The 21167-nt window shown below is 50.7% G+C and overlaps 2 protein-coding genes across 2 annotated transcripts in view; one reads left to right on the top strand and one right to left on the bottom strand.

Annotated features, from left to right (window-relative positions):
• Nucleotides 1-21167, top strand: part of LOC144142389 (uncharacterized) — a 462336-nt gene that overhangs the window by 290179 nt on the left and 150990 nt on the right. The window lies entirely within an intron of this gene.
• On the bottom strand, nucleotides 7972-12274 carry LOC144141638 (uncharacterized). Its single transcript, XM_077673178.1, has 2 exons — nucleotides 12217-12274; nucleotides 7972-8278 (listed from the first exon to the last, which is right to left on the bottom strand). The coding sequence occupies exons 1-2, from the start codon at nucleotides 12272-12274 to the stop codon at nucleotides 8013-8015; spliced, it is 324 nt and encodes a 107-aa protein (XP_077529304.1). The 3' UTR covers nucleotides 7972-8012.

Raw genomic sequence — 21167 nt, 5'->3', positions numbered from 1 at the left:
GGAGATCAGAGAAGCATGGGAAATACACAACCGCAAGCAGTATTGCATCAGCACACCCTCCGTCGCCCTCACTGGGAAAGAAATCGAATTTCTTGGTAGCTAGGAGACATTGTGAAGAAGCTGCGATATAAATTTTGCTGGTTGCTGCAAGTATAGCAGTAGTACAGATCCCTGCACCATAGCAGATATTGTAGTCTTTGTATATTTTTTGTATCTTTTTTTTTGTTTGTTTTTTGTATTTGTCATTCCTAGATTTGTACATCACGTGTTTTCTGTCTTTTCCTATTTATTGCCTGTTCGCGACAATAAACTTCAGTTGTTAGTCAGCGCCGTGTTTGTGTGATCTTCCTTTCGTCTCGTTCCTGCGCTGTTTGTGACTCAGTTATCGGACATGGATGATCGGAACAGGCTTCGATTTTTTCCGCTCTGCTGAACTTCCGCTCGCATTCAGCGCTGCTGGGGTATTGACCGGTTCAACTTCTCCGCACGGCCGAGCACGTTTTTTAATCTCTTCGCTGATAACGATTCCACGTAGTCTAGGATTGTATTGCATTGTCAGGTAGCTCCGGTGCAATGAGGCCATAATTAGAGAAAGGTTTATGAAAACACGGGTAGTTTTCGGAAGGTTTTTTTTGTTTTGCTCGTACAATCGTACAAAACCATAAAAAAATTCGGGAGTATCCCGGATAATTCGGAAAACCCGGCAGGTATGTGACGTCCCATATGTGCTTGTGAAATCCGAGTTGCAGTGATTTGCGCGTGGCCGTTTCTTGGAGGTAGACCCAGAGCAGTTTTGTAGGCTTGCCTAACCACAATGTTTAGCTTCTCTTTCACAGAATTATTTTGGGGGTAGGCATGGTGCAACATAAATCATTCAAATGATCGGGATAGCTTGTATTATGCGTGTGGTGAGAGGAACTAAATTAAAGGACGAGGAAACGTAAGTACGTGGTAGCGAAGTAGAAAGAAGGGTGTAGAAAAAGGCAGAAAAGTTAACCTGGCTAGAGCCTAGTTTGCTATCCTGCACGTGGGAAAATGTACATAGGCTTTTTCAACACGCGAAATGGCGAACACGCGAGATTTTGGAGGCTTTTCACATAAAAACGAAGGGTACAGGTTCCGTCAGCCAGACGTTTGCGGGAAAGTGAGTTTGAGCTATTATTCCGTGAACTGTATCAGAACATTTCGCTGGTTTTTGCCTGGTCGATGTGTGTTTTGATTTGATTGATTGATTGTAGGGTTTAACGCGCCGACGCAACGCAGGCGATGAGGCGCGCCGTAGTGGAGGGCTCCGGATTAATTTTGACCACCTGGGGATATTTATCGTGCGCCGAAATATCGTACACACGGGCGTTTTTGCTTTTCGCCTCCATCAGAAAAGCGGCCGCCACGGCCGGGAATCGAACCCGCGACCTCGTGCTCAGGGTCGATGTGTGTGCAGGCGCGCCTGTAATGCACTGTGCTTTATATTGCATTAAGTTTTAACGGAGGAGCTGTTGTAGGTCGATCCGTTTAGTCCGTCTGCTGTAGGTCGTGCGTGACGCGGAAGTAGGCGCAAGTGATAATGAAGATAATTAGAGGCTGTCCCTTCGCATCAGGACGTCGGTTGTCAACACTTGACTTTCCTGTTTTATTCAAATAATTTGTCGTACGTACACCTGACAAGTTCTATCGATTTGCTTGCACCCTATTCCTTCCGCCCCTCTCCCGTGCACTCTAAACTTTCCTCCCCACCTCCCACCTTTCCTGCCCTTGCATTCCGGACCCACCGATAGAGGGCGCGGTGGTCTCGCAGGGGTGGCTTCCTCTTGGGAGGGAGAGGGCGCCGCCGACGTTTGGCGGCCGATTCCTTTGTGCAAACCACAGAAATCGCGGCGACGGCGCTGCATTCTCGGGCACGCGCCCACTGACATTCGAGGCGACACAAGCGGACCACAGCTTCTGTCTTAGCAGATTTCAGACTGGGTGGAACTGGGTTTAATTTTTCGAACTAAAACTAGTTGGTACTGAGCGCTCGTCCTTCATAAGCGCCTTCTTTATCCCCGTCTTTTTCTGGGCTTTATTTTTTTTATGACGCGCTTATGACCAGTCCTTTCATCTCACGGTCATAGCAGGGGAGCATGGCCAGCATTAGGCCAAAGTGTTGCATTATTCAAAGCTGCTAGCCGAAAGAGCTGACTAGCAGTCTGCCATACATCATTTCTCAATCATGGACAAAACAAATGTAACAGCTGTTCCCTCCTCCTTGCACCCTACAAGTTATTTCAAACCACAAATGCGATTGCCAGAGTACGAAAACGGACGCCGGCTGGAACAAGTCGTTGCAACTTCTCAGCGGGATTGTGAAATAATATGTTTGAGCATTGAAATTAAGGCTCTTAACAGCTTTTTGCAAGAACCTGGAATCACTGCGTACGAGTGGGAACACCACAGAAATCGCCTCCCCAGGGACATTTCGATGTCAGTAGCAGATCTTCCGACCAGAAAAGTCTGATCCTGAGGGCTTGTTGTTCAGAGAGTTGATGCATCTTAACAAAAAGTGTAAACCACACATACCTCTGGCCACACAGAAAGCATTCAAGCATCTTACTGGATCAGCTCTTGCGTACCAGGAAGTCCCAATGCAGTCGCAGGCTATGGGATCTCCTTGTGTATTACACACTACTTTAAAAATAGTTTTTCCGCAATAAAACTGATGCTGATTCTGACGTTAATTTTAATAGCCGGAACGATGCTGTTTGGAGAGAGCGAATAAGATGGCGAAGACCTGAATGATTTGACGAGTTTTCAGCAGCGCATAGAAATGAAATAGATGTTTGTGACGGCACTACCTATCACCTACTAGTTAAAGCGTTTTTGTTTTGTTTTTGACCAAACTATAACGTGCGCATTTATTATTCTACCGTGCATTTTTTGTTCATATCAAGTTGTACACTCTCAAGGAGCAGTTGTTGCCCCCCCTTTTGTAATCTTTGGGGCCTGTAAGGGGGACTCACCTGACCACATTCCTATGGGACTCTATAATTTTTGACCCACGGGCTTAAAAAGCATCGTGCACCGATACTGCAGGTTTCGCAAATTCATAGAAACGTCCCTAACGGCAGAGTTTGCTTCTTTTAAACACATATATACAACTTCTTCACTGAGATAAAAAAGAATAAAGAAACGCGTTTCAGTTTATCCAGTTCTCACTAGGTAGCGCTAGCTCTCTAGGAAGCAAAGGTTTATTTTAAGTGCGAATGCACTTCTTAAGCGAGCCTGAAGCGTCCGCCGCCGTCCGCATAGCAACAGCTGCGGGTGCGCGCGCTCCTCGTCTTCCTTGGCAACGGGGGGAGATGGGCGCGCGCTGCCTGGCCGCTGACATGGCACATACCCACGTGGGGGATTGGCCAGGAATCTCCTCGTCTTCCTTGGCAAAGGGGGGAGATGGGCGCGCGCTGCCTGGCCGCTGACATGGCACATACCCACGTGGGGGATTGGCCAGGAATCGGGCGTGAGAAGGGCTAATGCACCCGCTTAAAGGAGTACTGACACGAAATTTCAAAGCTGAGATCCGCTCTAGCAATAAAGTACAACGACAACACAAATAGGTGTCTGTGAATAAATGCATCTTTCTTTCTTTGTAGTTGTGTGTGTGTTTGTGATCTCTCTTTCGCGAACATTACCGAACCGCGCAAATTCAACTCGTGCATTCGCACTTTCACATTCTTCCCCTCGGGAAAATGCGGGGAATTTTCATAAGTTCACAACAGCAAAGTAGGCTGTGGTGAACTAGTGAAAATAAACTTCTGAGTCCCAACTTACGGTTAAGGTTGCAATAAATGAAATGAAAATTTCAGAGGTTTGCCGAGAATTTAGTTTTTTTTTGGGGGGGGGGGGCGAAATACTCTTCGGGGGGGGGGGGTGCATATAAATACCTAGGCAGGGTGCTCGTGGTTGTGGAATGTTTTTTGGGGGGATGTATAAATCCTTGAATGAAATGACCACCCAAGCCCGTTCACCGCCCAGCAGTCCCCGCCATGGTCTGGCTGAGCAAGCGCAAGGTGACCCCCAAGGGGAAGAAGGTGGCGCCCCCGGCGGCGGCCACGTCGTCCCCCGGCGGCGGCGTCCCCCGTGCCCGACAAGGCGCTTCTGCAGCAGGCCCTGGTGCGCAACGCGTGCCACCCGTTCTACGCGGGCTTCCGCATCATCGGCCGCTTCCACCGCCTGGTGGGCTGCGCCTTCCTCGAGAACCTCGCCTCCCTCCACCACGGCGGCGTCAGGGCCAAGAGGGCCAGCCTCTACCTGCTCTACCCGCTCGCCCTGTGGCTGTTCTTCCTGCGTGAGCGACGCCCCTTATCTGCCCTCGCAACTTCTTATCTCGACTGTATGATACCTCTAGAGCAGTGGTTGTCAGCTCTGAGTGTGCCGGGCAGCCCTTTCGGGTTCGCTCAAGCCACGGGGGACACGATGGACTAATGTTTATCTGGGTCACAAAATGAGACAGTTTGCAGTTTCAGTTGGTGTCGCCCACGTACTTAATGCCTGCCCGCCCTTTGCGCCTTACTTTTATGCTGATGCGTGTCAGGTTGTCAAGCAATTTGCTGGTGCAGTAAAAGTGAACACACCTATTGTGCGCCGACTTTTGGGCATCTACCTTTTCAGCATAGCTGGCGTGTTGTGCAAGAAGCCAACCCTAGGCTGCACGGAGAAAATAAACGTACCGGTAATGCGGCCAACCCAGCAAGGTTTGGCAAAAAGGTGAAATTGCAATGGGGATTAGTTTCGGGAAGTGCTTCGCGGTCCACCGTATGAGAGCCATTGCTCTTGAGAGCGAAAGGGATTTTCAAAGCGTGTTTATTAAGAATATCGAGGATATTGTGCACCTGGCTGTTGACGGCATTTTCAATCTGCTATAAACTGAGTGGTGGGTGTCCCGTGCAGCCTGATTTGGCGCGGGAAGGTGTTGGTCTTTACTAGCCTCAGTGTTGCTTCTTGGGGCTTTGTAAGGTAGCGGAGTGGCGCCGACTAAGCGTGTGGTGTGTTACAAGTGATGTGGGCCTCTCCACGTCCTCCGATGCCTGGTAGGCAAGCGCTCGGGCCTTTTGGTAGACAAATTCGTAGCCTTCAATGCAGGCATGAGCAGATGTCCACACGATCATTACTTTTGAGAATCGGCGGCAAGATGTGGTGGAGTGTGCCACTTACAGCAGGCGGTGGCAAAATATTTTTTGTAAGGGCGCTGCACGGGCTGCAGCTTGCCCAGTACTGGAGGGAGTTTTCACGCAAACGCAAAGCCGGGAGAAAGAGTGGGGCAAAGTTTTATTGTACCCAAAGCACCGAGGTCTACGTGGGATCCGTGCACCAAGTGTGAGCAGTGTTCAAGCGTGTCATCTCTTTGATGTAGTGAACATGTTCACGCAATGCTTTGTGGGCAGCCTGACAGTTCACTGTCGGCGGCGAAGCCATGTCAGAGCCCCGAGGATCTGATCAGGGAGAGGTGCGGGAAAAGGCAGCGTATGCTGTATCACCACTCGAAATGATTAATGAACGGGCATAATTAGGAAGTCGCCATGCATGAATGCGGTGATGAACGTGGACAAATGCCGTGAACATGCTTAAAGGGGCCATACATTTGACAAGATACAAGTTCACTTCATTCAAGAGGCTGCTTTGTCCCGGTAACGGCCAAGAATGCCAATTTTATTGCAAACTTCTAGCAAGTAATCAAGGCAATAATGAGCACAGATGAACCAGTGGCGGCTGCGCAGCCACTTTCCGGCGATTTTTCCACGACGCCAGAGAACATTGCAAGCCACCACCGAACAACATAAAAGGAGATTATAGTGGGGCCTGTAGTTCCGTTTGATCGTAGCACTTAAGTGCTAACGTGCAGTCAACACACTGATAAAAGTGTTTCTAGTGCCTCTCCATAACACGTCACACCTGTCATATCACATTCGTATGGCGTGAAATTTGAAAGTTCAGAAATATTTCGTGCGCTTCTTCGCTTAAAAAACGTATTTCGCTGCTGGAATGGAGCTGAGTGAGCTACCAAAGTAGACTTTGGTAGCTCACTCACTCACTCACTCAGCACCTGCTGAGTGAGCATCTGAGTGAGCATCGTAACGAAGTTTTGTATTTTCTTTAAGGACCCTTTACACCTTTCTGCAGAGTGCGGGACGAAACCTCACTAGGCGGGTTTTGGTACAGGGTGAGAGGACGGTGCCGACTAGCCGTATTTTCGCGGAAATTATTTATTCATTATCGTACTCTGACGGCCCAGGGGTCATAAAGAGAGGAGTCATGACTATTGAAAATAAATTTGTTGACAATATTCTTGGAGTTAATGGCGTCAGTGTTAGCAGCGACAGAGGGAGGGAAATGGTTCCGGTAATTCGTCGTTCCTGGTAAAAAGGAATCAAAATAAACATTGGTGCGACAAGTGGGAACCTCAACCTTGATACAAGGATCTGCGCGCGACGATATGTACGATGGCGGACGATTTTTCAACACTTCGGGTCTCGTTAGAGTAAAAAACTCCCACCTCCCCTCGCGGGATCCCCTGTGTAGATGCGACGCATAGGCGGAGCGGCGAAGGGACCGCGTTTTATAGCGCGCATAACATTGAGGGGACTGCGTAAGCCGGTCCCAGTCGATGACGACGTTGGCGTACTTGTAAAGCGGCGTGGACTCTAGGTGTTTGAGCCAAGCGTGGATGTTGCTTCGCCGGAGAACGGCACACAGGTTATATGCGCAGCGCGCCCGAAGGAGAGGAAACCGCGGAAGAGAGACTACTGCACATGCGCCAGCCCCAGCGCGTCTTCCGCGGCTATGACGCAACGTGCCGCGGCTATGACGCAACACAATCCAACACAATCCACTTTAATCCAATCCAATCCAAATCCAATCCAATGCCCCTCGCTAGAGTGTGTTCGCTATCGGAGAGGAGAGGGGGTGAGCGGCGGAGAGCGCAGCTGGCGCGGCGAGGAGAATGGGGGAGGGGTGGACAACGCCGATGACGACGACGACGCCGGACGGACAAGGCGAGTGAATCAGATGCTCTGCATCTAAACAATCGTTTGAAAAAAAAATAACAAAAGTATTTACGAAGGGTCTCTAGGTTAGGCAAGCAAAGGGTTAGTTTCATCGACAATAGAGACAGAGAGACAGAGAATAAACATATTTATTGTTTTCTATAAGAGAGTCTTTAAAGTGGCTTCCTCATACCAGGAGTCGATCCATTGGCACCAGCCGGCTCTTATGCCCTCTCCACTGACTTAATTGCGCTGGACGCGTGACACTTGCATGACGGGAACTACAAAGAATAAAACACGCATCTCGATTTCGGATGGATTCAACAGGTTTTTTTTATTTTAATGGAGAATGATCAGAAATAGAGCATGTATATTTAAGTCTAGGATTTAAGCACAAGCAACTTGACAGCTGTAGTCTTTGGTGAAAAAATACACCGTAAAAATTCAAGAATGCGATTAGCCTTAGTGTACGTGCAATTTGTGTGTTCCTGGTAAGTTTACGTGAAATGTAAATACAAAGATTATTGTACCATAAACATTTCTATAGACATACGGTTCATGTTGTACAAAGGCGGGGCAGTATTTCTAACAGAACGAGAAAAACGCATTGCCTTACACTGATTAATGTTAATGTTCATTTAGGATTTCAAAGCTCCATGATGGTACTACGCCAATACCTGATTGAAGAGCATCGCAGTAACCAGGATTAGAAATACTAACACGATGTACGACACAATCTTCGCAGAGTAGCCATTTTCTTTTCATTGGTCTATGCTAGCGCTGATCTAATCGGCACAGCCGCCAGGATCATCTAACTGCGCATGCGCATCACAGTCCTGAACAATCCAAGCTGTTCTCGACATTCAGACGACGAAAATGTCCACAGCTTCACCCAAACGTTGCGAGATAGACAAAAGAAGACGGAATCCTGTAGTTCGAGAAAGCTTCGTTCGTGTCAGACCGGAGCCGAGAGGGATTCCAATTGGGTTCTCCCTGTCAGAGGACCACGTCTTCCTGGGGCCCGGTGCGGGGTAGGCCGCGGGCGATGAGCCTGGCCAGCTGGCGAAAGACGAGTCCGTAGAACTTCTGGTCGTGGCGGATGAACATGAACACGAGGCCACCGACCGATGCGATCACGACGATGGCCACGAAGGACAGCACGCAGTAGCCGGCCACCAGGAACGGCTTGCGCAGGGAGCGGTAGTTGGACGTGGGCTGGGTGAACACCAGCGGCGTCGAACGACGGCTTCCTGCCTCCGGGTCTGCGGACACCGATGCAGCAGCCACATTAACCACAATAAAATGTGACGGCAGTGCGCACACCCGCTTTTGCTATTAAGAATACAGTAAAGCTTCGTCATAACGAAGTGCTCGAGAAAGAAAACTGGCTTCGGTATAAGTGATAATTCGTTAAAAGCGGGGATGATTCACTCGTTATGCGCTGAAGCGGGAAACTTTCAATAAGGCGATATCGCTGCATCCAGGGTTTACTGCGTGCATGTGTGTGTGTGTGATTTTACCACCGTCCATTGCCTGCCCTATTGGCGACTCCGTGTTCGCTCGCCACCTGGCGGTCGTCTCGAGAATTTCCCTAATCAGGTCCGGATGCGGACTTCTCCGTGGCGCAATGCTCTTGTTTATCGTCGTAACTGCGCAGTTGTCTAATACCGCTGAAAGAAGAGCCAAAGACGAAAAAGCGGACGTGTCAAGACTTTTGTTGAGTCCCCTTCTGTGTGTTGGCACGACGGAAGGACAGAAGTGCAACCGTTTACCGCTTCCCGCAAGAAAGATGACGCGCCTCGCAAGGCGCGCGTTGTGGATACGGAAACCACGGATTGGAAAAAAAGTGACGCCCACCATGAAGTTTGGCCAAAGTACTTCGCTCAAGATGACTACTATAGCTACCTTCCAGGTCAGAAGCCACTTTTCATTACAATGAAACTTGGCTGCCTAGTTAACAATACGAACACATCCAGGCATGCCACCCGCCGCCGTCTAAGCTGTAAAGCCCTGACCAAACGTGTGTCCTTCCCAAAAAAAGCAGGGATCGGAGGTACATTTTACAGACGCAGTCATTTTTCCTCTACGAAAACAGGAACCGCAGCCTTTTTTACGCCGCTCATCACTGGTTTCCGCACGAACGCCTTTTTTTCTGCCCGCCAGATGCCACCTCCCTCGAGGAGCACTCCATCGCTTTTGCCATAGAGCATGCATGCTACTCTCACAACCTCCACCGAACACCCCACTTACATTTTCACATGTTCGCAATCTGCCATCGGAAATTGTGTACGCTATACCGTGAACCCCTTTTCTTCTAACCTATCGACTGACACTCTCAACCGCCATCCTTTTCACCTCTCTGTCCTGGTATGGGTACCTGGCCACGCTAACGTGGACGGCAACGCAAGAGTAAACGCGCTTTCCCGAGATCTATCACCGGGCCCGTCTATGCTGTGGCCAACCTCCTACGATGCTCCTTCCACTCGTCTTCACGATGGCGCGATCCGTGAATTCACTTTACTTTTCTGTCGCCTCGCCCACCAAGCCTACCCTTCTCCGGGCCGGCGCCTCACTCGCGCACAAACCGTTCTTCTCCGCCATGCTCGTACCCGCTCCCTCCCATCAAATCACATTCTACATCGCATACGTAAGTGCTCCGGTCCCCCTCCTCTATTACACACTCCAACTGGGATTGCCACCTTCAAAGCTTCCCCCTACTCCCCCGCATCACCGCATGGGACACTTGGCTGGCTCCCCCGCCTGCAACAGACGTTCGGTCCGCCCAGAAGGCTGTCTGCCTTCATATCCAGAAGATCTCCAACGACATTCTGGTCTACTATGACGACAGTGAAGCCCCAGCCTCCATCGTTGAGCTGACGTGGACTTAGGTCGGTGACTGGGCAATAAATGCTTTTTCTCTCTCTCTCTCTCCATCTCTCTCTCTCGGAGGCGCGGAAGCCAGCAACGATGACTGGCATGTCGACAAGAAGCGAATCCGAAACCATGGATGAATAGATTGCATGGTAGTAGTACCATCCACGTTTTGTTTATTGATTGCCATGGCTTAAGGACATCCTGTCAAAGTGCATTCGTGTCTGGCAAAGGCTATAGAAAATTAAGACGAGATAGTTTTGGCAGAGCCCCAAGGTGCTCGCATACGAAATTGGACCCTGTTGATGTGTGGGCGAGTGCGCGTTGAGCGCCATTGACCGGGAGCAACATTGTCCGCACGTACACACACGAGCGCTGCAGTCAAGATTGCTCGCGCTCACGGCACGCCCCGCTATCTTAAACGTCGCCCACACGAATGCCCGATAACTAACCGGCCGGGACCCTCGGGACGATCACCAGAGGGTGGACCGACCGCTACTTACATACCGGGCTATCACCAGCACCATAGACTGTCCCACAAGACGTACCCACAAGGCCACAAATTTTTCATCAAAGAGCTGGAGGGGTGCTCAGATATCGAACACTTTTCTTCGTCCAAACCGCCAACACACCAGCTGGGCTACCCTCTTCACTTCCACATGCCCGCACTGTACTTTTCCCCATATGGGGTGGGCCTGTCGACGCACCAACGTCAGGTGATAGTACTATCCCTGGCCCCACACACAAGCAATGGGAGAGAGAGGTGGCAGCACTTGCATTGAAGCTGATCTACGCCAGGTGGATCGGGCGATGGCGGCAGTAAGATCAACAGTGGTCGTGAACTAAGGATTTCGTCCACCGCGCACAATGCTACTACAATAAAAGTATATTCTTCCTACCCCTCCCCTGACGTTTTGATTTAATTAGAGCCACTAAGTAAGCTAGCTAGTCACAATTCTCTGGGCATGCTTACCAGAATCGCCTGGCTGAGTTGAGTAGGGGAGGCTTGCCCACTGATAGCAATACCTTGTAGACGCGGATGTACCTTACGTCGATGGTGCACTTTACACTTAGCTGAGCCAACGTATCGCGTACCTTGGGCAGCTTTCGGCCGGATTTCCACGCCACCATTGTGAGCTGTCTACGGCGAAAACTCATAATTCTCGCTAACGAACCAAGGACTACTACTATTTCGGCATGGTTTATCGGTCGTTCCGTCATGCGCTCACAAGCGGTTCTTGGATTGTTTATAATGCCGTTTGAGGACTGGTATTCAGAGCTAAACATCTTGATTTACCATAAAATGCAGCATTTTTTTTCATAGACCATAGACGGAAATTGACTAGACTAGAGGTGGAATACAGGGCGGGTATCGAAATTGGCAGATGCACACGCAGGTGGCAATCGACTAAACCGAAGCTTTGCCCTTCTGCTTGCACAGTGACATCTGCATGTTTTTACGGTGGCGTGAATTTTCTTGTCGTCGGAAACATCGCGAGGAAGGGTCGTAAACACGTGGTCCACCTCGACCGCCAAGTTTACACTCGCAGTTTGCAAAGCGAAGACACCCCCGTTGACCAGCAAGCTGTTGAGAGAGAGAGAGAGAGAGAGAGAGAGAAAGAGAGAGAGAGAGAGAGAGAGAGAGAGAGGCAGCGCCGCCTCCGAGTGCAGAGAACGTGACACGCTTGAACGGCGCTTCCCGCCGCCGTGGCCCCCAGGCCCACAAGCGCGTTGCGCGGAGGCCAGCGTTATCTGGTGCAAGATAGAACCAGAGTCCTTCAATGCTTCTCTGGTCATGAAACTCCCGGCCAGGTTTCGTACGGGGACAAAGGCTACCGCGAGTGGCGCCACTGCAGATCGGAGGGCATCGGGCGGCCGCCGCTGCTCTGTAGCCAGACCGGCAGGCAGGAACGCAGTAGCAGCATGCCCGTTCCTACCAAATTTTCACAAAATAACAAGTCCATTTGAGCGTCCCACGACACGTAAAGCGAAAACGCACTGCTGATAAGTCGGCGAGCGTCTGTTGTATCTTACTCCGTGATCCGGTCCCTGCCAAACGCGCTCTGACCACGCCCCCGGTTGCCCTCCGATCAACACAAGCGCCGCGGCGCGGCAGCGTACAAAGCTCTCCCATAGCGTTATGGCGAAGTTTCATGACCAGAAAGGCTTTGAAGGACTCTGATAGAACCAAGCGGCGCACCCTGCCACAAAGCAGCAGCAACAGCAGCTCCACGGAAGGACGGCAGGAGAGTCAAAGAAAGATTTGCTTTAAAATTAGGCAGACTGCAACAAGCCAGCAAGTCGCAATAGGAAGCGAAAAGGCGCTCGCCTTCTGCCATGGGCGGGTAGTGCATGGAAGAGGCGCTGCTAGCGGGGACGGCCGCCATTGTATCCTGGCCTTGGTCGCATACGTTGTTCACCGCCGAAGAGCACTCGTTAGGACACCAGAGTAGAGCCCGCCACGCTGATACTGCCGGTTGGTCGCCTTGGTTTCCCAGTGAGCTTTGCGGACGGTTTTCAGACGATGAAGATGATGGCCTAAATGTTTTTTTTTACGCACGTACCCCCAACGGGTCGTTGGCCAGGGTTGAGGCACTGAATAATAATTGGGTAGACTTTAAAATAGCAATTTAATTTCAGAAAAAAAAGCCGTGAAATATGCTTCTATGATTAAAACATAATTACTCAGTAGTTGTGTATCCTTTAGAAATTCGAGCAACCTGCAGCAGCAAGGTAGCCTTGAATACAATTATATCTATCCCTTTTTCGCATGCCCCAAATTCGTTACCCGAATAGGTAATACCAGTGGAACCGATGCGGTCAACCCCATACGATCAATTGGCTCCTTAATTAAAAAGCAGCTGTCTAGGTACCGAGAAACGGCGACAGAAGAGAAAAAAATTGCCATTGCTGACTCTTCATCCTCTTCTATTTGTCACGTGCCAAATGGAAACTTACTTGTGTAAATATACAGCACTATCTCATCTATACAGTGCTGATTAGTGTCACTAGATAAGGTTACAGAGTACCGGCACTCTTTTCTCCTATTGTTCCGTGCCGCCGCCCTGATAATTGGTCAGTTCGCATCCCGTGACACTTGTTTACATTGCGACGGTTCATGAGCACTGCCACTTTGTTGCTTATGCGTTTTCTGTCGGTCAACTGGGGTAGTCTCAGCTTGCCCTCCACGCTCTGCGGCTGCGCGCGACTGGTGTCGTTCCGAACGTGAATAAAAGATACGCGCTTCGAAGCATTTCAGCTGAAGAAGGTGTACGAAGATGCCGTAATGCTGCGTCTTAGGCAGTGTTGCTTAAAAATGAACTCGTCAAAGTGAGTAGTGAGGCCAAAGAAGCGGCAATCTGGAAACACTGATAAACACCAAAATGGCTGCCGTTCCTCACTTGGGTGCCTCAATGACGGTACTCTGTAGCTTATCTAGTGACACTAGTGCTGATTACCTCTATTAGGCTCGAAATAGCTGTTTCGAAGGAAGTTTTGAGTAATGCAAGTACGTATACATATCCCATTTCCTCTGTTCACAGCATTCAACGACGGCCACAATACGGGCGCCACGTTCCGGCGGTGTGACTATGCATGTTCAGGACCTCCTCAATACTCGGCCAAAACATAGCAAAGTAACGGAATTATGCCGAATTATAGTTCTGCCCGTACAAATGGGTCTTGGTTTAACGAGCTGCTTTAGTCGGCACCAGCCTCTGGCCAGTGGCCACCCCATGGATCTGCATAGACCACTTTGTTCGCAATGAAGTTTCTCTCTCGGCTGGCGGGCCCTCTTTAGCAGTCGGCCAAGATTGTCCTCGAGTGGGAAGTGAACCAGTAGATGGTGCAAGGCACTTCCAAATATAACTGTTCCGTATACGAAATTGAATGTCGCTTCCGGCTAGGGGTGGGGGGATGTTGCTGCACCTTTCAAGCAGCCTAAAAATGTACTAAAATAGAGCTGAAGGTGCAACGAACACAAGTGCTAGGAGCGAACTGTTTATTTTCAAACGCATAGTTTCAGTTTCTTGTTCATTTTGTTCGTGCATAACTCAGACAAGATCAGCGAAATTAGAGGACAATTCAATTGAACACCGACCATGCGACGCCGCCTGAAGCCCACGCCCATGCTGTGAGCAAAGAGCTCCACTGTATGCCTGGGCCCGCTCAGCCGAAGTCGCCTGTATTAACAGGCAGCGTTGGCCCAGCGCACCTTGCCATTTAGCCGACAAGCGAGTGCCACTGGAAGGCCAGGCCTCTGTGGTGCAGTGTCCTCAAGCAAGCCAAAAGCTTAAGTACGCGCAGGTCGTTCTTCAGTCCGTGGCCTGTCCCATCTCGCCGCTGAAGACTGTGCCGCAGTCTAGCATGCGCTTCTGGGATCACGTCGTACGTGGTGGCGCCGCCCCAGCCCCGTCTGCCTGCGATTCCGAGTCCGCGTGTCGCGTAGCACATCTCGCAGTCGAGGGCCAACATGCCGCCGGTGACGCCCAGCCGTGTCCGCCTTCTGTAGTGCGCCGAGTCGTCCCGTACGTGGCAGTCGGGTTGGTCAGCCGACGCCCCGCAGCAGCGGAGCCCGCTGGCCCAGCGACGTCCCGTGTGGAAGAGGCAGGCGTTGGTGTGATGACGAAGAAGTGGCAGCGGCATGCCTTGCCACTCCAGAATATGTAGCCGCATGGTGATTTTCACGGGGCGCGGCGGCGGGTAGCCATGGCAGATGCGGTGTAGTCCGGTACCCAGAGGCTGCATGCTGCGAGCGATGGATGAGCGGTGGCGGCAGTGTTCCAGCGAGCTCGAGACGCGTGGCGTAGCCGGCCGGAGGATGGGCGCCGAGGCCTCCTGCACGTCACCCTTGGCGGCGACGGCGGTATATGGAGGGCGACTATCGAGCCAAGTGACGAGAAACATCCCCTTGCCGTTCCTGTCCATGTACACGGTGGTGTCCTTCCAGGGCGGTGAGCTGCCGCGGGTGAAGGTGCTGGCTGTTCGTCGGAGTGCACTCTCTTCTGAGCCGGTTGTTGATGATGATGATGTCCTCAAAGATTTTGCCACGTACCCACAAGAGGGGATCGGCAAGGGCTAAATGGGTTGTTGAAATACGTGGGGACTTCAAAATGCTAAATTATTTCCGGAAAGAGGCTGTAAAAGGAAACTTAGTTGTGAATAAAACCCGAATTACCCATTAATCAGCACCGTTCAGCAATTCAAACGACCTGAAGCAGAGAGAAAATTTTGAATGCAATTATATATATATCCCTTTTTGCAAACCCCAATATTGCTGAGCCAATTGATAATATAAGTGGAATCGATAAAGTCAACCCCAAACGCTCAATCGGGTCTTCTAAAGCAGTTGTCTAGCTGGTGAGAAACGGCGACAGTCGAGAGAAAAAAAGTTCGATTGTTTCGGGTACCTGGCACGGCACACATAGTTCCGTAGGCGAAAGTCCTGATCTGAACAAAGAGAAATTGAGCCTTGGAATCCTGCAGCGCAGCTCGGTGAAGGTCACCTCGCATTGCCGAGAACCACAAAAATGAACATTCCATCCTAACTTTAAATGATACTCTTCAAATGATAAAAGTGAATCTGAACGAGTAGCGTCTAAATGCCAATGTCGCCTTAATCTTGCAGATGAAAATAGAGCCACATTAGGAATTCCGAATTGAATGGGAGCTGTGATAGCGAGATTAGCTAAATGGTCCGCTAGCTCGTTGCCCCTGATGTCCGTATGGCCAGGGTGTCGGTTGTTGTTGTTGTTCCTTTGTGTGACGCGCATACCCACTTGGAGAATTGGCCAGGATCTGGAGCTTTGTTGATGCTAATGTGCCCAATTCAGGAAACTAGAGATTTTGTTTTGAATAATCGCAGAACAAAAATAGGAATTTGTAGAAGAAAAGTGCGCACTATGGGGGGTCTGCAAGAAAAGGCTATGCGGGAATTTGGAAGAAAAGGCTCTTCTTTTGTCTGTGTAGAGCTCAAATAAACTCACGAAGAGCGGCTAACAGGGTAGGCGCTTTGTCTTTGAGATGTGGACGGCTGAAACCAAATTGCTGTGTGTACACCCCAGCGGTATAGCACCAAACGAAAATAATACCGGCATTGAAAGGGAAGTCCAAGGCGGTGAATTGGCTCCGCCGGTTCTTTTTGGACGCGTGCCCCCAATAGTTCGATGATGATGATGATGTTCTTTGTCATTGACGCATGCCCATTTGGGGAGTCAGTTAATTGTGCATGGGAACCGCATTGCACGTGATCGCTTTTCAATTGCTGAATTCAGGTGCACATGCAGACTCCTTTCTTGCGTCTGGCTTACTGAAACGTAGAGCACTGCATATATTTTTTGTAATTGTGTTGCATTGTGGTTATTGCCCATTACTTTTGAATGGCTGGTTTCGATTGTGGAGGTTTCATACAGCAGTAATTGGGGCATACATTTATGTTCTAGTGCCTCACTCGATAGTTTGTGTACTTTTTTCTTTGTTATTGATAGGCAGATATAACTGCAATTGTACTCATTTGCAGAGGGCGCCTTCTAAAATGTGTAGTTAGTGTTTTTTTAGAGGTGCTCAATATTAAGCAAACCCTACTATATAAGTGATGACAATGATCCATTTTCTGCAGTGACTAGTGTTCGAGACATTGTCATTCTATCAGATTACATAGTTGCATTTTCTGACGTGTTCAGCTCGCGGCTCAACCACTGTCGTCATCTGGCTCGTCTTCACACTGAAGCCGCGCAGAAAGAACGGAAACAAATTTGTTGATCCTTCTTTCATACGAATCGGTAAAACACGAAAGTGAAATGCTGCTTCATAACAGCATTTGAATGATTGCATCTATATGAACTTGCACATCGCTGTTTATACTTCGTCGGTATGGCACCAATAGATACAGCAACATTAGACATTGGATTACACGCACCAGAACATTTCGTAAATCCGATTGAAACCCCAGGCGCTCGCACACCACGCGAAGGAAACCGAACGGGTTGTCAGCGAATTGTTTGAAGTCACGGTCTGGTACAGCGAAAGGAGCATGATTTGCGGATTGGCAGCAGTCCTGTGGGCGTGCTTGGCGAGTAACGTCTTGCTGGCGGGTCGCTCCTGTAGAGGTGCGACTAGAGTTCCTGTATATCGCGTAACGCAAGAGTTGCGCGTCTGATTGCCACATGCCGCGGGTTCCAGTTCGACGGAAAGCCCGCTTTCAGTGCTGCGCACAAGACCCCGTATTCAGTCAGTTCTGCTCAACTGTGCATCGGCGGTTGTGGAAGCGGCGGCAGCGCCGGCCGCTCATCTGATAAGCAGCCGAATATCGTGCGCCAGTTTTCGACCGGCCGCTCCTCGCCTCTCCTCCTCGCCACTTTCGCTCGAACGGTGGCGATGCGATGCGATGAGGCTTTGAGGGGGGGGGGGGAAGGTAGGAGGAAAGGGCCCGAAACTGTCTGGCGAAGGGTGCCGACACCTTATCAGGCCCGGCGGCCCGGCGGGACTCGCCACTAGGTGGCCGAGCGAAGCCGACGCATCCTACCCAAGCTCCGTCGACTACGGTAAATTTAACCGGACTTGTGGGCCCCGGGCCCGCATACCCGGTCTCCGTCGAACCTCCTACAACCATGGATCCCGCCGAAGTTGTATCCAACGCCCCAACCTCGGAGGACATGGAGCTGCAGCTTCCCAGTACCTCGACCGACGAAGGCGCCATGATGGGCTTACCGACAAGTGCGGCACTGGCCGCGGTCGTTCCAGCGGCAGATTCAGTCGCTGTCATGCGCGCACCACTGCGCATGCACGAGAACCCTTTCGCTCCTCTCTCCGCTACTGAGTCCCCGCAAGACAGCGAAGGCAAGTGCGATGTTTCACTCACTTCTAACGCACGCATTGTGCCAACTGCAGCGCACGGCCAGAAACGCTCCCGGGGGACGCTTTCCTCGCTGAACGCGGGGTCCGTGTTTAGGCCTAAATCTTTCGATCGGCACGGCGGCGCCCGAATTGGGCGTGGACAACAACCTAACGTGGTCCGCCGCGGCCCTAATTGTCATGACGAGACAGCTGACTACAACTCATACGATTCGGATTCAGATCCAGCAAATCCACTAGACCAAAACGAAGAAGGGTGGCAGACAGTCACTTACCAACGCCGTAAACCGGCGCGCAGTCAACCTGGCCTAGTCGAAGAACGCCGCGCGACCGGCGGGTGTACTGTTATTCTAAAACCTCAAGAGCCGTGCAGAATTATGGACGAGAAGTTCATTCTACTCGACGCGGCAATTTCGAAGCACTTGAAGATTTCCTCGACGCCAGAAAGGACAGGCGATCCGCGTATTCTGATCCGGTATCTCGACAGAAGCAACCAAATAGCCGTGGATACGGACGACTGCGGAGTGTGAGATGCCCTTCTAACCATAACGCAACTTCCTATCAATGGAAAACCCACACCGTTTCAAGCTTACGAAGCCATAACGAGAAACCAGATACGGGGCATCATCCACAACGCGGGCGGAATGACAGCTACTGAGCTTAAGGCGAACCTACACTGTCGAAAGTGCGAAATCATCAGCGCTCGCCCTATTGGCGAAAAAGGCACAGCGCTGGTAACCTTTCAGGGAAGGAGCCTCCCTTTCAAGATCGGACTCAAATCGTTTACGATTAGAGTTTTCCCTTTCAAGCCAACAGTCTATGCTTGTCAGACCTGTCACAAGTTGGGACATGGGAAAGAACAATGTCCCAATTCAGACAAACCACGTTGTCCAAAGTGCGGCGGCAAACAGCATGACAGCAGTGGAGAATGTCCCAACAACACAGCGAAATGCAGGAACTGTGGTGGGAGCCATCTAGCTACGGCCCGAAACTGTCCCAAGCGCGTAGAGATCAACAAAAAACTAACCACGCGGAAATCGCCAGCCGACGCTAAGCGAAACCAACGCTCAGGACCGAAAACAGACCAAGGCCCACTTTCGCCATCGCTTGAAGGACGCTCAAAAATGGTGGCCGTCAGGCGCAGTGCCGATAAAGCTCCAAGCAGCGCGCATTCAACACACTCCGGAAAATCTCTAGGGAACCTTGTAGATCGTGAAGAGGGCACGCTTAGTTTTGCGGACGCAGTCAAGAGCACTAACCGGAAAAAGCGCGGCCAAGAAAGATCTTTAAGTCGCGCACCCCCGGAACAATCGTCCCCGCTTGCGCCCACTACATCAGCAACAACTCAGCCCACTGCCCACTCTCACAAGGAAGCGCCTCAATCCCCACGCAGTGCAACATCCAGTGAAAGTACTAACCACGTCCTGCAAACTTCTCAGCAGCCACAACCCCAGCCTGATTATGAGGCGGTATTCTCAGCACGCCTAGCACAACTAGAGAGCAACATCATGACACGGGTTCAGACTATGATTGAACGCGCAGTTGAAACATGTGTTCGCACTGTCATGGAGCGTCTCATGTTCACTGGAACGCTCCCTTTTGGGGGCTCCATGGCCACCCCACCGACGAACGGAAACTCCCTTTCTCCTGCGAATGCCAATTATCCGAGTCAACCCTTCCACGTGAACCATGGCTCGCTTTCAGTCTCAAAGTAGTGCCTCAGGTCGTGGTCGGGATGCAGGGGGAGACATCCCGACCGTGATTCAGTGGAACTGCCGTTCCCTAAAGAAAAAGAAAGCGGACATGATATTACGATGGGGACTGTCACACAACGGGCGCAAACCTGCTGTGCTGTGTTTACAAGAGGTAAACGGACCCATTCCACGTCTTCCAGGCTACGAAGGCTATGGTTTTCCAGAAGATCCGGGCACACCAACACGTACGGCCATGTATGTAGATAGAACCCTGACACACACTAGGCTGGATACTGATCCTTGGTGCTCAAGCAGCGCCAGCGTCACTGGATGTAGACTTCAACTCGCGTCAAAAAGAACAATGGTCGTTTTATCGGTATACCTCAATCCAGAAAATACCAGAAACAAGTCTAAGCGCACTCCGGCAGACCTCAGCTTCATACCACACTTCCAGAAAGTCTACCGTAGTGACGAAGTGCTTGTTTGCGGCGATTTTAATGCCCAGCACATAGCCTGGAACTACACCAAGTGTAGCCCCCGCGGAAGACGCATTCTAGGCGATCTCGACCACTACGGACTCACGCTTCTGAATTTACCACAAGCTCATACTAGACTTGGAAAGGACCGACGCCAAGCTGACACTACTCCGGACCTGACGTGGGCCTCGCGACCAAGTCAATTTCGATGGAGCCTTCTTGAGGATCCGCTGGGTAGTGATCATCTCCCCATAGCAATAACTGTGAAGAAAGATACCACGTCCACGCGAGGGTCTAACAGGCTTAAACGGGAATGCAAGGTCACTCATTGGGCAAATATAAAGCACTCCTGAGGGAATGTGACTCCATACAGAGCATAGATGCGCTTAAAGAAGCCATGGCTAATGCCAAACGCCAATCCACCAAAACACTTCGCGTCTCTTTTGACGATCCCGATCCAGATCGACACCTTCTTCATTTATGGAACAGAAGACTACGAATACAGTCTACCTTCCGAGCCAGGGGGCGTCCTAAAACACTAAAAGCAAAACTGAAAGCAGTCCAAAAAGAAATCGAGCAGTATACCGCTGAACTGGCGTCTATACAGTGGGCTCGAATGTGCGAAAAAATCAACGGTTCAATAAGCTCTCGTCGAGCTTGGGGCATACTTAGGTCCCTTCTGGGACAACGTAGGACTGCAGATGGGGCAGCCCGCGTGGCTCTCAAAGAAGGCATTGGCTCTGAAGCATTCGCAGAGAAAGCGGCTGAGGTCTTATTTCCACAAGCATCGAGTCCCAACTCCCTAACCTACGAGAAGGACGACACTCCAGCTGGGGAGGACGAACTTAACCAACCTTTCACAATGGCAGAGCTCGAAGATGCCCTACGCAGAATTAACACGCATGGCGCGCCAGGCGCAGACGGTATCACTGGATCGCACATCAAGAACCTCCCAGAAGAATGCAAGGTGACTCTCCTTGCGGAATTTAATCGCGTCTGGCAAGAAGGCTCCATTCCCGACGACTGGCGGCACTCAATTGTAAAACCAATACCGAAGCCAGGCAAAGAACCTAACTGCCTGGGGAACTTGCGACCGGTATCCCTTACGTCATGCTTGTTTAAGCTTTTGGAGAGTATGGTTAACGCTCGCCTTGTATGGTGGCTGGAGGAGCGTAGCCTTCTTGCTCCCACACAATACGGGTTCCGCTCCGGTCTGACGACGCAAGATATCATGTTACGCCTCAAAGAAGACGTTCTTG

The sequence above is a fragment of the Haemaphysalis longicornis genome, unplaced genomic scaffold (assembly GCF_048455015.1).
Source record: "Haemaphysalis longicornis isolate Haplotype H1 unplaced genomic scaffold, Haemaphysalis longicornis Haplotype H1 scaffold_6, whole genome shotgun sequence".
Lineage (NCBI taxonomy): Eukaryota > Metazoa > Arthropoda > Arachnida > Ixodida > Ixodidae > Haemaphysalis > Haemaphysalis longicornis.
This window is presented reverse-complemented; position numbering and strand designations above follow the sequence as displayed.

Coding starts and splice junctions, on each gene's coding strand:
- LOC144141638 (XM_077673178.1), bottom strand. CDS start 12,274: ATGGCGGCCGTCCCCGCTAGCAGCGCCTCTTCCATGCACTACCCGCCC. Junction 8,279..12,216: donor CTACCCGCCCATGGCAGAAG/GCGAGCGCCTTT, acceptor CGGTGTCCGCAG/ACCCGGAGGCAGGAAGCCGT.